Below are 15,878 nucleotides of genomic sequence, written 5' to 3' on the forward strand. Positions count from 1 at the left end.
AGGACCTCGGGCCATGAGCTATGTGAGATCCTTGTCCTTGGGCCATGAGCTATGTGAGGTCCTTGTCCTTGGGCCATGAGCTATGTGAGGTCCTTGTCCTTGGGCCATGAGTTACGTGAGGACCTTGGGCCATGAGCTATGTGAGGTCCTTGTCCTTGGGCCATGAGCTATGTGAAGGCCATCGGAGTCGTAAAGTTTCAGGAAATCTGTAATTGATTTGATTTGTTACAGATCACTTTGCTCATCTCCAGTAACGAGGCTTTTGAAATTGAGAAATCAAAGATAAAGAAAATATCTTCCAAATATAAAATTTAATAAAACTTCATATTCATTAACAAACGCTTCATATATTATAACCAAATGACTGCTCTCCGGCTCGTCTCGGCACCCCCGGTGGGATCCGTTACACCGTTCCTACAAATAATGTCAATGCCTGCTGTGCGGGAGGATACAACTCCTGCCATTAACAAAGAGAATAATTGTTTAATATAAATTGGTCCCTACTGTTCGGAAACATCTCCTAACCTAACAAAATGTACATCTAAAATGTCCAATAATTATGGGATATTAGATTATTAAACGATCAGCAAAGCCCGATCGTCCCCAGAAATCCCTGCTGCTTTATTCCGAATGTCTACTAAGTCACATAATAAAGCCAATTAAATAATAAGTCTCTTCCTCGGTGAGGAGTCCGGGCCTTTCCTTCAGAACAGGATAACATCTCGGCTCGCTGTCTCCATGGGCCTTTCTTTTTCTACTTGTTGGCTGTTTCTCATATGTTGGTAATAGTAAATAATTCCAATTGTGCCACAATTGAGGAATACGCTGAGTAGCAGGAGCCAGAATGAATATCCATATGTGTTCTGGGTAGATCCAAAAACATCAGTGGTCTGATCCAGAATGACTGCAATTTCCTTTGGTAGTTTGTTGGCTTCTATATTTATTGCAAACAAGATCATGGCGAGAAGGATGAGGATCCCTGGAAGAATAAATCAGTCCATTAATAGCAAGAATTGACCAACAAGTGCCAGAGATGTCCTTCCGTGTATAATCCCAACTAAATAATGTCCTCCCTCTATCTAAAACTGAATTTGTTAAAAACTGAACTCGTGTTTCCTCCCTCCGCTACCCTACCGACCCACAATACTGCCATTTCCGTGTGTGGTTCTACCATTACTCCCCAGCAACATGCCCACTGTCTTGGGGTCATATTTGATTCAGATTTTTCCTTCACACCTTACATCGGATCACTCGCTCGTTTATGTTACCTACACTTCAAAAATATTTCTAGAATTCAATCTTTTCTTACTGTAGTCTCGTCTGGACTATTGCAACTCTCAACTAATCGGTCTCCCTAAACTCCCCTTTCCAACCCATCCTGAATGCAGAAGCCAGGATCATATTCCTCAACAACCATTACACTGATGCCTCTACCATGTGCCAGTCGTTGCACTGGTTACCCATACAATACAGAGTCCAATATACACTTATCACTCTCAATCACAAAGCGCTCCACGATTCAGCACCACCCTACATCTCCTCCCTCATCTCAGTCTATCACCCTATCCGTGCCGTACGTTCTGCTAATGACTCAAGACTAACATCCTCAGTAATCCGAACCTCCCACTCTCGTCTCTAAAGGTACCGTCACACTAGGCGATATCGCCAGCGATCCGTGACGTTGCAGCGACCTGGATAGCGATATCGCTGTATTTGACACGCAGCAGCGATCTGGATCCCGCTGTGAAATTGCTGGTCGCTGCTAGAAGGTCTGCACTTTATTTGGTCGCTAGGTCGCCGTGTATCGCCGTGTTTGACAGCAAAAGCAAGGATACCAGCGATATTTTACACTGGTAACCAGGGTAAACATCGGGTTACTAAGCGCAGGGCCGCGCTTAGTAACCCGATGTTTACCCTGGTTACAAGCGTAAAAGTTAAAAAAACAAACAGCACATGCTCACCTGCGCGTCCCCCAGCCTCTGCTTCCTGACACTGACTGAGCGCCGGCCCTAAACTGAAAGTGAAAGCACAGCGGTGACGTCACCGCTCTGCTGTTAGGGCCGGAGCTCAGTCAGTGTCAGGAAGCAGAGGCTGGGGGACGCGCAGGTGAGTATGTACTGTTTGTTTTTTTAACTTTTACGCTGGTAACCAGGGTAAACATCAGGTTACTAAGCGCGGCCCTGCGCTTAGCAACCCGATGCTTACCCTGGTTACCCGGGGACCTCGGCATCGTTGGTCGCTGGAGAGCGGTCTGTGTGACAGCTCTCCAGCGACCAAACAGCGACGCTGCAGCGATCGGCATCGCTGTCGCTATCGCTGCAGCGTCGCTTAATGTGACGGTACCTTTAAGGTACCGTCACACTAGGCGATATCGCCAGCGATCCGTGACGTTGCAGCGACCTGGATAGCGATATCGCTGTATTTGACACGCAGCAGCGATCTGGATCCCGCTGTGAAATTGCTGGTCGCTGCTAGAAGGTCTGCACATTATTTGGTCGCTAGGTCGCCGTGTATCGCCGTGTTTGACAGCAAAAGCAAGGATACCAGCGATATTTTACACTGGTAACCAGGGTAAACATCGGGTTACTAAGCGCAGGGCCGCGCTTAGTAACCCGATGTTTACCCTGGTTACCAGCGTAAAAGTTAAAAAAACAAACAGCACATACTCACCAGCGCGTCCCCCAGCCTCTGCTTCCTGACACTGACTGAGCGCCGGCCCTAAACTGAAAGTGAAAGCACAGCGGTGACGTCACCGCTGTGCTGTTAGGGCCGGAGCTCAGTCAGTGTCAGGAAGCAGAGGCTGGGGGACGCGCAGGTGAGCATGTACTGTTTGTTTTTTTAACTTTTACGCTGGTAACCAGGGTAAACATCGGGTTACTAAGCGCGGTTCTGCGCTTAGCAACCCGATGCTTACCCTGGTTACCCGGGGACCTCGGCATCGTTGGTCACTGGAGAGCGGTCTGTGTGACAGCTCTCCAGCGACCAAACAGCGACGCTGCAGCGATCGGCATCGCTGTCGCTATCGCTGCAGCGTCGCTTAATGTGACGGTACCTTTAGACTTCTCACGTGCTGTGCCATTTCTTTGGACAATTAAATTAATCCTCAATATCCACAGTTTTGAGAGTGCCATAAAAACGCATTTCTTTAGATTGGCCTATCGCCCCACCTCTCTTATCTAACTATCCCATACAAAATTTTCTTACAAATCCTGGCCCTCTCAGCATCTGTTCACACACCGTCCATGCACTTAATAGCCCTCCATGTCTGTACTTGTACTGATACTGGCTGGTGACCGGTTCATGCAGCATTGTGAATCCCCCTATCTATTTTATTGACAATACAATACAAGCACTTTTTTATCATTCTCCTTTTGTGTCCCTCCTATTTCCTCATGGATTGTAAGCTTGGGATCAGGACCCCCACTCCTTTTGGTATCTGTTAATCTTAAGTATTTTTCTGTAATGTCTTTATTATTTGTAAAAGTCCCCTCTAAAATGTAAAGTGCTACGGAATATGTTGGTACTATAGAAAAAAATAATATATTATTATTAAATAGGTAAAATATATCTGTATAGAAGGGGGAGCTAATTGTTTTCAAAGGGGTTGTCCAGGACTTTAGCATTGATGACCAATTCTTAGGATAGGTCATCAGTGTCTGATCAGTGGGAGTGCGACACCCGGCACTCCTGACGATCAACTGTCTCTGGTGCTCAGCTGCGTAGCTGCACAGCTCCATCAACGGAATAGTGGCCGCGGCTGGGTACTGCACATCCACCCCCTATTGATTTGAATTCCTGGTGGATGTGCAGTACTAGGCCGCGGCCATTTTAAGGTCGACGGAGATGTGCTTCAGGGCAGTTCCTGCCACCTGCGACAACAAGAACAGCTGATTGGTGGAGGTGTTGGGTTTCGTACCCCCACCGATCGAACATTGATGAGCTATTCTAAAAATATGCCATCAATGTTAAAGTCCCAGACATCCCCTTTAAAAGAGTAACTAAACTTGAACTTTTAATTAAAGTATATAGGTATGTGCCATGGACGTCTTTTTAAGATGAATCCGCCTGAAAAAGTGCTAAAAAGACTCTACAAAAAATTTAAAAAAATGCACAGTAGTGTCAGAGCTGCATTGCTGTGCACATGTTCCGTCTTTTATCACTTCTTTTCACTGCATCAGACTAAAAGAAGTAACCTGGTCATTCTTTGGGCAACTTCCACTTGGAAAGAGCCACTATTTATAATTTAAATTTTTAAAAAAGTTTTCGCAAAAAAAGACAGCGAAGAAGACGCTTCGAGAAAAAAACTGCCGGAGTTTTCCTGAAGCGTCTATGCTTTGAAAACTCAACGTCTCCACTGGCATCTAAAGATGTCGTGTGCACATGACCTACAAGTATTTTCATTTTTGAAAAGGGAAACAAAAGGTCGGATCTGTCTGACTGACATCCATCCTCTACATTCAGTTAGGGATTTCTGTTAGTCCAACTTATGGTCATGTGCATGAGACCTACTGTATCTGGGGTCTTGACGGATCACTCTCAACCCCATGTTATTTTATGGGGCTTTGCACATGTCCGATTTTTCCTCAAACTGGGTGGTCCAAGGAGGAAATAAATCATGTATGATTTGCCTCCAAGAATTGGATCGTTCTTGCCCATTCAAGTCTTTGAATCAGACTGCACTCGGATGACTGACTACATAGAGGTGGAGAGAACAAAAAAAAAAGTTTCTCCACTTTCTCTGAGAAAATTGGATCCCACTCTGATCAAACTCTGATCAGAGTCCGATCAGCTTAATTGCACTGTGTTTTGTCAGATGGAGAGGAAACGGTGGTGTGGCCCTCGCCTGCTTTCACATCGCGCTCTGTGTCCCCGTCGGGATATCCCCCGCAAAACGGACTGTGACGTCAGAGTGAACGTTAGCTCTGCTGTGAACTTTTTCGGGAGTGTACACCTACAGGAGGAGAACACTCAGATGCAGTCTACTAAGTCTGAGTGTCCGCCTCCTGTATGCACGTCGCTCTGCTGTCACCATTACAGGCTATGGCCCCATCGGCGCATGGGTCCAGACCCTGTTTTGGGGGGGGATTTCGGACGTACTGTCCTCGGCGAGGACACAGAACGCAATGTGGAAGCACCCTTAGGGTTCACTTTGCCTCAGTTCCCACAAACAATGCCACTGGGATGAAGTTATGGGATGACCGGCGCTGTGCTGTAATACATCATGCGTTGCAAATCAAGAGCATCGCTAATAAAGCTAACATGGGTTGAGCTGACATTAAGCGCTATACGAAAATTCTGCATTGACCTTTAGCTGAATGTCTTGGAGGATAGGAGGAGGAGGATTTTCCATTTTTTATGGACAAATACCAAGGAAAGTATAATCCCCTTTAAGAAAACTTGTATGCGGTCAGCCGAGCATCCTCAGCTACTGAGTTGATAAGGATCATTAAATAGACTCTGTACCAATATCTTTATACTGAGTCAACAGGTCGCTATTTGCTCCAAACCACACGTGAATCAACAGAAGTGACTACAAAGAAAACATAAAATATCATCTATGTGATACGTTGTATATCTCCAACACCTTTTGGGTTTGTTTTTTTTTCATTTTTTTCATATTTTGTGCGATATTGAAAATATTTTTGATATCTGGAAACCATCAGTAAACTACTGTTAATGGATCTGTAATTATAATTTCATTCTAACAGTTGTTTATTTGGGCTCAGGGGTTGAAAAGGATTTTTCATCAATTTAGAAGTAATGATATATTGTTAGAATAAGCAATCACTTCTTGATCAATGGGGGTCTACTGCTTGGTAACCCATGTACCCTTAGAACAGCTGCCGTCCACGCCTCTATTTCCTCGACCCTGTGGCCACTCCACCCCACTAATCATAATGTTATGGTATATCAAAGAAATGTATTTATGGGATATTTGGATGCTCAGGTGCTAAACAGAGATATACAAGGCATATTTTGCAGAAAAAGAAATCCATGGTAAAATATTTCAGTAACAGCTATCCAACTTGACGATGGTTTCCAACTTGCTGATGGTTTCCACAGTTTGAAAAAAAAAAGAACTGAGGAAATAACTGAAAATTAAAAAAAAAAGTGATGGAGATACAATATGAATGTGCCAGGTGTAACAGTTACTGACGAGTGTAAAAATATCCATCACAAATTTAAAAGTATATTTATTAAGACAATTATAAAATATTGATTCATTACGATCCTACCTACTTACCATTAATTCCAGTCCAAACATAAACTCCAAGAGGTCCCAGGAATGTCAGATAAGGATTGCTGACGCTGTTCAGGCATGTAGTCATCGAGCCCAGGAATGATGAAATAAGGCCGATAACCAGTAATAATATGACTAAGATGTGGATGATTTTAATACTGCTTGTTTCTTTCAATACCTGAAAAACTAAAGTTTAAGTTCAGTGAATAAGTCTGGCAAAATGTAATTATCATTAGGCAAGAAAACAATTCAAAGAGTTATTCCTTAAAAGAAATCGCCATCAAAGGTAACATAAATCTGTCATGGTGACCGTGCTGCCGTAGCGTGTTATTGAGTAGGAGGAAACAAGTAAATTTATATACAGCTCTGGCAAAAAATAAGAGACCACTGCACAGTTTAATAAAAATCAGCTTCTCTACATGTCTGACAGCCGTTCCATTCCAGTGTCAGTTGAATTCCCACCAGAGTACACCTCATTCTACTTAATGTGCTTCTGATTAGGTGATCACCTGAACCAAATCTTATTTAACAAAGGAAAGTATAAAAAACCCTGCTGTGGTGTTCACAATCCTCTTGCAATAGGACAAGCTGGATGGCAAAACAAGTGCTAGTAATATCCTAAAAGTAATAGGAATAAAAAAATAACTTTTAACCATGCCAAAGGAGTTGAAAAGAAAAGTCTTGAGTGAGGAAAAGAAAGGCTCAATTCTGGCTTTACTAGCAGAGGAACACAGTGAGCATTATGTTGCCTCCATCCTTAAAATTTCTAAGACGGCAGTCCATTACAACAAGGTGAAGCAGCAGATATTCGGGACAACAAAGCTACAGACCGGCAAAGGGCGAAAACGACTCTCTACTGACCGGGATGACTGTCATCTTATTTGAATGTCACTCAGCAACCGCAGGATGACATCAAGTGACCTACAAAAGGAATGGCAAATAGCAGCTGGGGTGAGGTGCGTGGCAAGAACAGTTTGTAACAGGCTCCTAGAGGCAGGACTCAAGTCATGTAAAGCTAGAAAAAAAGCCTTTCATCAATGAGAAGCAAAGGAGAGCCAGGCTGAAGTTTGCCAAAGACCATAAGGCTTGGACCATAGAGGACTGGAGTAAGGTAATCTTCTCTAATTTTCAGCTTTGCCCAACACCTGGTTGTCTAATGGTTAGACTGAGACTTGGAGAGGCATACAAGCTACAGTGTCTTGCACCCATTGTGAAATTTGGTGGAGGATCTGCGGATGTTTCAGCAAGGCTGGAATTGGGCAGGTTGTTCTTCGCGAAGGACGTATGAATCAAGCCGCATACAAGGTTATCCTGGAAAAATAGTTGATTCCTTCTGCTCAGGCAATGTTCCCCAACTCTGAGGACTGGTTTTTCCAGCAGGAGAATGCACCATGCCAGACAGCTAGGTCAATCAAGGTGTGGATCAAATCCCTGTCATGGCCAGCCCAATCTCCAGACCTGAACCCCACTGAAAACCTCTGGAATGTAATCAAGAGGAAGATGGATAGTCACAAGACAGCAAACAAAGAAGAACTGCTTAATTTATGTTTGTACCAGGAGTGGCATAAGGTCATCCAAAAGCCGTGTGAAAGACTGGTGGAAAGCATGCCAAGACGCATAGAAGCTGGGATTAAAAATCATGGTTATTCCACAAAATATTTATTTCTGAACTCTCCCTGAATTAAAACATTAGTATTGTTGTTTCTAAATGATTACGAACTTGTTTTTTTTGCATCATTTGAGGTTTGCAAGCAATGCATTTTTTTTGTTATTTTGACCATTTCTCATTTTCAGAAAATAAATACAAAATTTATTGCTTGGAACTTCGGAGACATGTTGTCAGTATTTTATAGAATAAAAGAACAATTTACATTTTACTCAAAAATATACCTATAAAGAGAAAAATCAGACAAACTGACAATTTTGCAGTGGTTTCTTAATTTTTGCCAGAGCTGTATGTATATACCCTATATGTGTATATATATATATATATATATATATATATATATATATATATATATATATATATATTACGTTTCAGGGGAAATATTAATTATGTTTTGGTTTATTGGTTTAAATCCATGATAAGTCAGAGTTTTATGTGCTTGCTGGGCAGTCCAGCTCAATGATGGACAGTGTGGTCAGGGTGGATGATGCCGCCCACTGCACTCCAACTTGGTCACAGATTTACCGTATATACTCGAGTATAAGCCGAGATTTTCAGCCCAAATTTTTGGGCTGAAAGTGCCCCTCTCGGCTTATACTCGAGTCATGATCGGTGGTGGGGTCGGCGGGTGAGGACTGTCATATACTCACCTAGTTCCGGCGTTCCTGCCGCTCCCCCTGTCTCCACGGTCTTCGGTGCCGCAGCCTCTTCCCCTGTACAGCGGTCACGTGGGACCGCTCATTAGAGAAATGAATAAGCTGCTCCACCTCCCATAGGGGCGGAGCCGCATAATTCATTCCTCTAATGACGGTGGCGGTGACCGCTGACAGAGGAAGAGGCTGCGGCACCGAAGACCAGCTGTCCGGGGGAAGGAGCGGGACGCCGGGAGCAGGTAAGTATGTCATATTCACCTGTCCTCGTTCCACACGCCGGGCGCCGCTCCATCTTCCCGGCGTCTCTCCGCTCTGACTGTTCAGGTCAGAGGGCGCGATGACGCATATAGTGTGCACGCCACCCTCTGCCTGATCAGTCAGTGCGGAGAGACGCCGGGAAGATGGCGCCGAGGAGCTGCAAGCAAGAGAGGTGAGTATGTGTTTTTTGTTTTTTTTATTGCAGCAGCATTGTATATATGGCACAGATTAATGTGGAGCATCTATGGGGCAACGGTGCAGAGCATTGTATATATGGCACAGCTTTCTATGGAGCATCTATGGGGCCATAATGAACGGTGCAGAGCATTATATATGGCACAGCTTTATGTGGAGCATCTATGGGGCCATAATGAACGGTGCAGAGCATTATTTATGGCACAGCTTTCTATGGAGCATCTATGGGGCCATAATGAACGGTGCAGAGCATTATATATGGCACAGCTTTATGTGGAGCATCTATGGGGCCATAATGAACGTTATGGAGCATCTATTTTTAATTTTGAAATTCACCGGTAGCTGCTGCATTTTCCACCCTAGGCTTATACTCGAGTCAATAAGTTTTCCCAGTTTTTTGTGGCAAAATTAGGGGGGTCGGCTTATACTCGGGTCGGCTTATACTCGAGTATATACGGGGTAAGTAAAAAAATATACATTATCTTACCTTTTTTCCTATAAAGATACATATCACTCTGCTCTCCTCCTGCTCTAAAAATATATGTATAAAGTGACAAATCATTTTACTATTTTATTACTTCAATGTAGCAAAAAGGAAGCAAAGATGTATTATCAGGCTGGGTTCAGATCGATTTAATCCAGAAAAAAAAAATGAAAATTTTGCTTCCGCATTGTCACCTGTTTGATATTCGTTTTATTAATCAACTATTAGAAATATAACACTAGGACAAATACAGTCTTAGGGTATGTGTCCACGTGCCGTTTTACATCCGGAATAGCAGCAGATTGAACGCTGCGTGGAGCCGCAGCGTTTAATCTGCAGAGTCCAGATGTTACAGCAGAGTGGAGGGGATTTTATGAAATCCCGTCTCCACTATGCGTGGTAACACGCATCCGGCGGCCCTGCGATTCCTGGTTTTGGCTTACCAATACTGATGTAAAATACTAACCAAATATTGCTAGTGTGACGGCAGCCTTAAATGTTAATAGGCAGCAAGGTGGCTGAGTGGTTAGCACAGCAGCTTTGCAGCGCTGGGGTCCTGGGTTCAAATCCCACCAAGGACAATATCTGCAAGGAGTTTGTATGTTCTCCCCGTGTTTGTGTGGGGGTTCTCCGGTTTCCTCCTAGACTCCACAGGCATACTGATAGGGGATCTAGATTTTGAGCCCCATTGGGGACAGCGATGAAAATCTCTGCATAGCACTGCGGAATATGATGGCGCTATATAAATAATAACTGTACAGGATACATAAAAAAAAATGCCTTACGATATCTGTTATTGGTTTATTGCACCCATTCAGAATATTCACGAATTCTGAGGCACCAGAGAATAATCCTTAAAAATGTGGATCTTTATTTCATAACTAGATGGTGGCCTGATTCTAACGCATCGGGTATTCTAGAATATACATGTCCACGTAGTAAATTGCCCAGCCACGGAGTATATAGCACAGCCATGCAGTATATTGCACAGCCCACGTAGTATATTGCATAGCCACATAGTATATTGCCCAGCCACATAAGTATATAGCACAGCCACGTGGTATATTGCACAGCCCATGCAGTATATTGCCCAGCCACGTAGTATATTGCCCAGCCACGTAGTAAATTGCACAGCCCACATAGTATATTGCACAGCCCACGGAGTATATAGCCCAGCCACGTAGTATATTGCACAGCCCACGGAGTATATTGCACAGGCCACGGAGTATATAGCACAGAGCCACGTAGTATATTGCCCAGCCACGTAGTAAATTGCACAGCCCACATAGTATATTGCACAGCCCATGCAGTATATAGCCCAGCCACGTAGTATATTGCACAGCCCACGGAGTATATTGCACAGGCCACGGAGTATATAGCACAGAGCCACGTAGTATATTGCACAGCCACGTAGTGTATTGCACAGCTACGTAGGCCCACGTAGTATATAGCAATGTGGGCACTATATGCGTGGTTAAAAAAGACTTAAAGTAAAAAATAAACATATACTCACCTTCCGAAGGCCCCTTGAAGTCCTGGCGCCTGTGTGCGGTGCACGCAGCAGCTTCCTGTCCCAGGGTTGATATGAGCGCAGGACCTGTGATGACGTCGCGGTCACATGACCGTGACGTCATGGCAGGTCCTTCTCGCATAGCATCATTGGCACCGGAACCTGCCACTTGCACTGCCGAGGACAGCACGCCACGTCGGAGGGTAAGAATAACGCTTTTTTTTAAATTATTATTATTTGTAACATTAGATCTTTTTACTATTGATGCTGCATACGCAGCATCAATAGTAAAAAGTTGGTCACACAGGGTTAATAGCTGCGTTAACGGAGAGCGTTACACCGTGGTCCGTGAACGCTGCCATTAACCCTGTGTGAGCGGTCAGCGCTGACTGCAGGGCAGTAAAGCAGCGGCCATTTCGCTGCCAGACTATGGCCGTCGCTGATTGGTCGTGGCAATGGTCGTGGGCGTTTTGCACGACCAATCAGCGACTTGGTTTCCATGACAGACAGAGGCCACGACCAATGAATATCCGTGACAGACAGACAGACAGAAGGACAGACAGAAAGACGGAAGTGACCCTTAGACAATTATATAGTAGATATTAAAAAAATCACAATAATAGGAAGACAAGGCAAGTTTTGGCCATATCAAAATACGGCTTGAGAAAGGCCTGATATGGCTGAAAAATTGCCTTGATTTCTTATTATTGTTATTTTTTTAATATTATGGAATAAAGATCTAAATTTTAAGTTTTATCCTCTGGTGCCTCAGGATTCATGGATAGTCCACTGTTTTGGGGTCCAGTAGGCCTTACCGAGCAAGCACAGAATTTATCAATGGTGCGTGCGACTTGGACACTTCGCAGTACCGATAATATGCTCATTTTATAAGTTTTCATTACTTATTATTCATTATTATGTGTCAGACAATTGTATCTATTAGGAAATCACAGAAGCTTATGGGTCAAATTTAGACCTACATTTTTTTTCACCTAAAATGTATTCTTTCAGTAATGCAAAAACCTCATCTATGGAAAGTCTTCAAAATGTATAGTAATACTATAACAAACATTATATTTAATTCCACCAGTGAGTAACAGTATAGAGAAAAAAACATAGCATTCAACAAAATGAGGAGGAGATATAGGTAAAGCCACCACCCCAAAAATACTGGAACCACAATTTGGTTTTGAACAGGTTCATATGAGGCAAAATTGCAGTAATAGCTCCTGTGCTTGAGTCCTAAAGGCCCTCCATGCAAAGTCGATAAAGACACTGGAATTGGGGGGTTCAGACAACAATCTGATGTCTTTGGGGGTCTCCAGACTCCGGACTGTCAAGGGAAGTAAAGATCGACACTTGGAATTTCCATACCTGTTTCTTTTGGGGTTTTCTAGAGGTGTCTGGCATCAGCTATCTCTTCAGTCTCCACGTGTATGGTGGAGTCGGAAGACAAGCTGTTGGATGAATGAAGGCATGGCCATCTATGAGGGCTCAAATAGTAGTGTAGTGTAAATGGCACATAATAGGTGTAGGGGGCGCTGTCACATATTTTGCATGGAGGCTTAGTAGCATCAAGTCATGCCTCCTGGGGGGTTTTGACGCCTGAGTTTGTATGGTGTCAAGGTCCCACCCTTAGCTCTAAGTCTACCTCTGTTGATGGGATGTGAATGCCAACGTAATGCTGATTGACAGCCGGCTCCATATTGCCTATCTATGGAGAGCTGTCTATCAATCAGCATGACGTCAGCAGTCACGCCCCATCAACAGAGCAGCCCGGAAGAAGAAGACCTGCTCTGGTACGATGGAGCAGCTGAATTGACGGCAGTAGCGGTCAGTGGCCGCCCTGTGCTGGCACCGGGTTAAAATGTCAGGTAGTTGCCTGTTAGTTTTTAGGCCCATAGTTAAAGAAAAATATATAGACCTGGACAACCCCTGTAAAAAAGATTTTACTAGGTAGGTCATGGGCCAACTACAAGATGCACCAGTGCTGTAGAGATATTGAATACACTGCAAACCACTGCCAAACTTGAGCAAAAAAAAACATTTAAAGGGAACCCATCACCCCGTTTTTTAAAGATTAGATAAAAATAGTGTGAAATAGGGGCAGAGCTGGGCTTTACATTAGTGCCTTTTTGTTGCCTTTATTCCCCCGTTAGGCTGCCGAAATACCTGTGTGAAGTGGCCGTTTTGTCCTGTCACTCAAGTTGGTCAGGTCGGATGGGCGTGGTTACAGCGCTGTTTCTCCCCCAGAAACCTGCTCATCATTACGTTGGTGGCGTAGTGGTGTGCGCATGTCCAAAGCGAAGATCCACTGCCCAGGAGATTCAAAACAGCGCGGGCTTCGCTATTCGCCGTTTACCGGTGGGCGCGGCCATCTTTCCTGTGGCCGCGCGTGCGCAGATGGAGCGCTCTGCTGCCCGGGCTTCAGGAAAATGGCCGCCGCGATCTCCATCTGCGCACGCGCGGAATCCCGCGGCCATTTTCCTGAAGCCCGGGCAGCAGAGCGCTCCATCTGCGCACGCGCGGCCACAGGAAAGATGGCCGCGCCCACCGGTACACGGCGAATAGCGAAGCCCGCGCTGTTTTGAATCTCCTGGGCAGTGGATCTTCGCTTTGGACATGCGCACACCACTACGCCACCAACGTAATGATGAGCAGGTTTCTGGGGGAGAAACAGCGCTGTAACCACGCCCATCCGACCTGACCAACTTGAGTGACAGGACAAAACGGCCACTTCACACAGGTATTTCGGCAGCCTAACGGGGGAATAAAGGCAACAAAAAGGCACTAATGTAAAGCCCAGCTCTGCCCCTATTTCACACTATTTTTATCTAATCTTTAAAAAACAGGGTGATAGGTTCCCTTTAAGTAGTTTCAAGCTGAAAAGTTGGATAAAGTTGAAGAACTATGGAAAGTGTGTCTAGCCATATGAATTACGACCTGCAAAAAAAAATTGTGTATTAAAAAAAAAGACTATTGTAATTTTTCAATGTTTCCATACAGGAGCGGAATAAGGTTAGCAAAGGCTCCTGTGTAAAAAAATTGTTGGTGTCCAGCAACCTAGCCCTTAAAATTAGCGCCCACCTCATCCCCTATTGTAGCTACAAAGGAAATTTGTACATCATAGTCTATGGAACTTTTGGAGAGAGCCAAGCCCGTGAAAGCATGGATTTATTACACGTGCGAGCTCCTCCACATTGGATAGTAGCACTGAGGGCCCATCAGGAACAGTGGAGAGGTCTTCTCCTAGGACTTCATAGTGGTGAAGGCTCCATGGTACATCCACTATGTCGTCCCTAGAATCCGACCCTTCTCTCATATATAAATGGCAGTGCAATATGACATATGGGGCCTCTTGAGCGTTAAAGGGTGAAAAAGTCAAGTGTTACCTTCATGTCGGGTCTTTTGGGTGTCGAACGCCGCTCCTTGAGTGATCGTCTTAGCATGACTGGTTTGGAACAATCCGAGGTTTATATCCGCAATTCCGGAATAATTTGTACCGGTGAATTGGACCTGACCGGAGACCCATCCTGGAGTGGCCAGACTAGTGCAGATGACGGCGAAAGACCCGATACTTGACACGAAGCCAGCGGAGAACAGCAGGGTCTTCTGTTTGGTTGGCATTCTTTACAGTGCGGTCCTCCGTGCACCGTCCTCACGGACCACAGTCCACCCTTGTGAAACTTTGCTGCTTCTAGTAAGACATAAACAGGATTTAATATTTGCAGAGAGTTTTCCTATTGAACCTTGCACTCTCGGTAGCCATAAATGTTCCCAGTAATTAATCCCTGATCTTTAGTACTGTAGTACGTTGCTGTAGTCACAGAAGATAAAAAAGTGACGGTCTGGAAAATATGCAAAGAGGATTTTTTTTTTAAGTATTTGAATATGATAAACAAGGGTAGCAGATCCGAGCTGATTATTTGGGGCTGCTCGTTGTGATGTCACGTGATTGACTTCCAATATGATGTCAGGTCTATCTACTGCTGGAGGTGGGGTAACGGAAATGTAATGACTGTGCACCATGATAAAATGTAACTTTTACTGCCTGCATCTATGTCCAAATTATATAGTGGATTCTAAGCCTTCAAGTATATCAGATCAAAGTGTGCCGGATCCACCACTAATGGTGGGATTTGCCCATCTAAGGGGCTCCAGACAGATGTTTGAATTCACCCAAGCTTTTTGTTCTCTGGACAGAAAGGCCGCGACAACAACTTTCTCCTCTCTCTCAAATGAAATCACATCAACGAGCGTCACAGTTATCGTGTATATGGAGCGCTCTGTTGGAAGCTCCCACTAGCTGAGGGCACGTCACATTACTGACTGTTTCCCTAAATCGCAGGGAGCTTACCATGTTGAAATTATTGCTATTGTCATGCAAAATGTTTTGGAAATGCCTCCACTTATGTGACATCCATAAGTCCCATGCCTTAAAGGGGGTTGTCCAGGACTAAAATATTGACAATATAGGTCAATATAGGTTCATATGAGATTAGTCGGGCTAATTTAAATGGAAGATGAACTGCATTACCACGAGCGGCCACTAACACATGGATGGCGTTGTGGTGTTCAGCTCCGTACATTGCATATATATGGAGCAGATATCGGATAATTGTTGGGGGTGCTGGGAGTCCGACCACCACTGATCTGATCAATTGTTTAGCCCTGGGCAACCCTTTTAAAGCTTCAGCCTTAAAGCGGTTGTCTGATCTTAAGCTACTAGTCTGCAGTCACTCTATGTGACTGCAGACTTGTGAATCCGGTGGCCAAGTGGAGACTAGATGGGATCTTCATTACTCAATGCAAGTGTATCGAGGAGGCCGGAAACAATCTAGTCGGAATGTGGCCGGAAGTAAGAAAATTGC

The 15,878-nt window shown here is 44.4% G+C and overlaps 1 protein-coding gene across 1 annotated transcript; it reads right to left on the reverse strand.

Annotated features, from left to right (window-relative positions):
• Positions 1 to 292: 292 nt before the first annotated feature.
• CLRN3 (clarin 3) lies at positions 293 to 14,722 on the reverse strand. Its single transcript, XM_077258387.1, has 3 exons — positions 14,400 to 14,722; positions 6,245 to 6,427; positions 293 to 979 (listed from the first exon to the last, which is right to left on the reverse strand). The coding sequence occupies exons 1-3, from the start codon at positions 14,632 to 14,634 to the stop codon at positions 705 to 707; spliced, it is 693 nt and encodes a 230-aa protein (XP_077114502.1). The 5' UTR covers positions 14,635 to 14,722; the 3' UTR covers positions 293 to 704.
• Between the last annotated feature and the right edge of the window lie 1,156 nt (positions 14,723 to 15,878).

Source organism: Ranitomeya variabilis, chromosome 4 (assembly GCF_051348905.1).
Source record: "Ranitomeya variabilis isolate aRanVar5 chromosome 4, aRanVar5.hap1, whole genome shotgun sequence".
NCBI lineage: Eukaryota > Metazoa > Chordata > Amphibia > Anura > Dendrobatidae > Ranitomeya > Ranitomeya variabilis.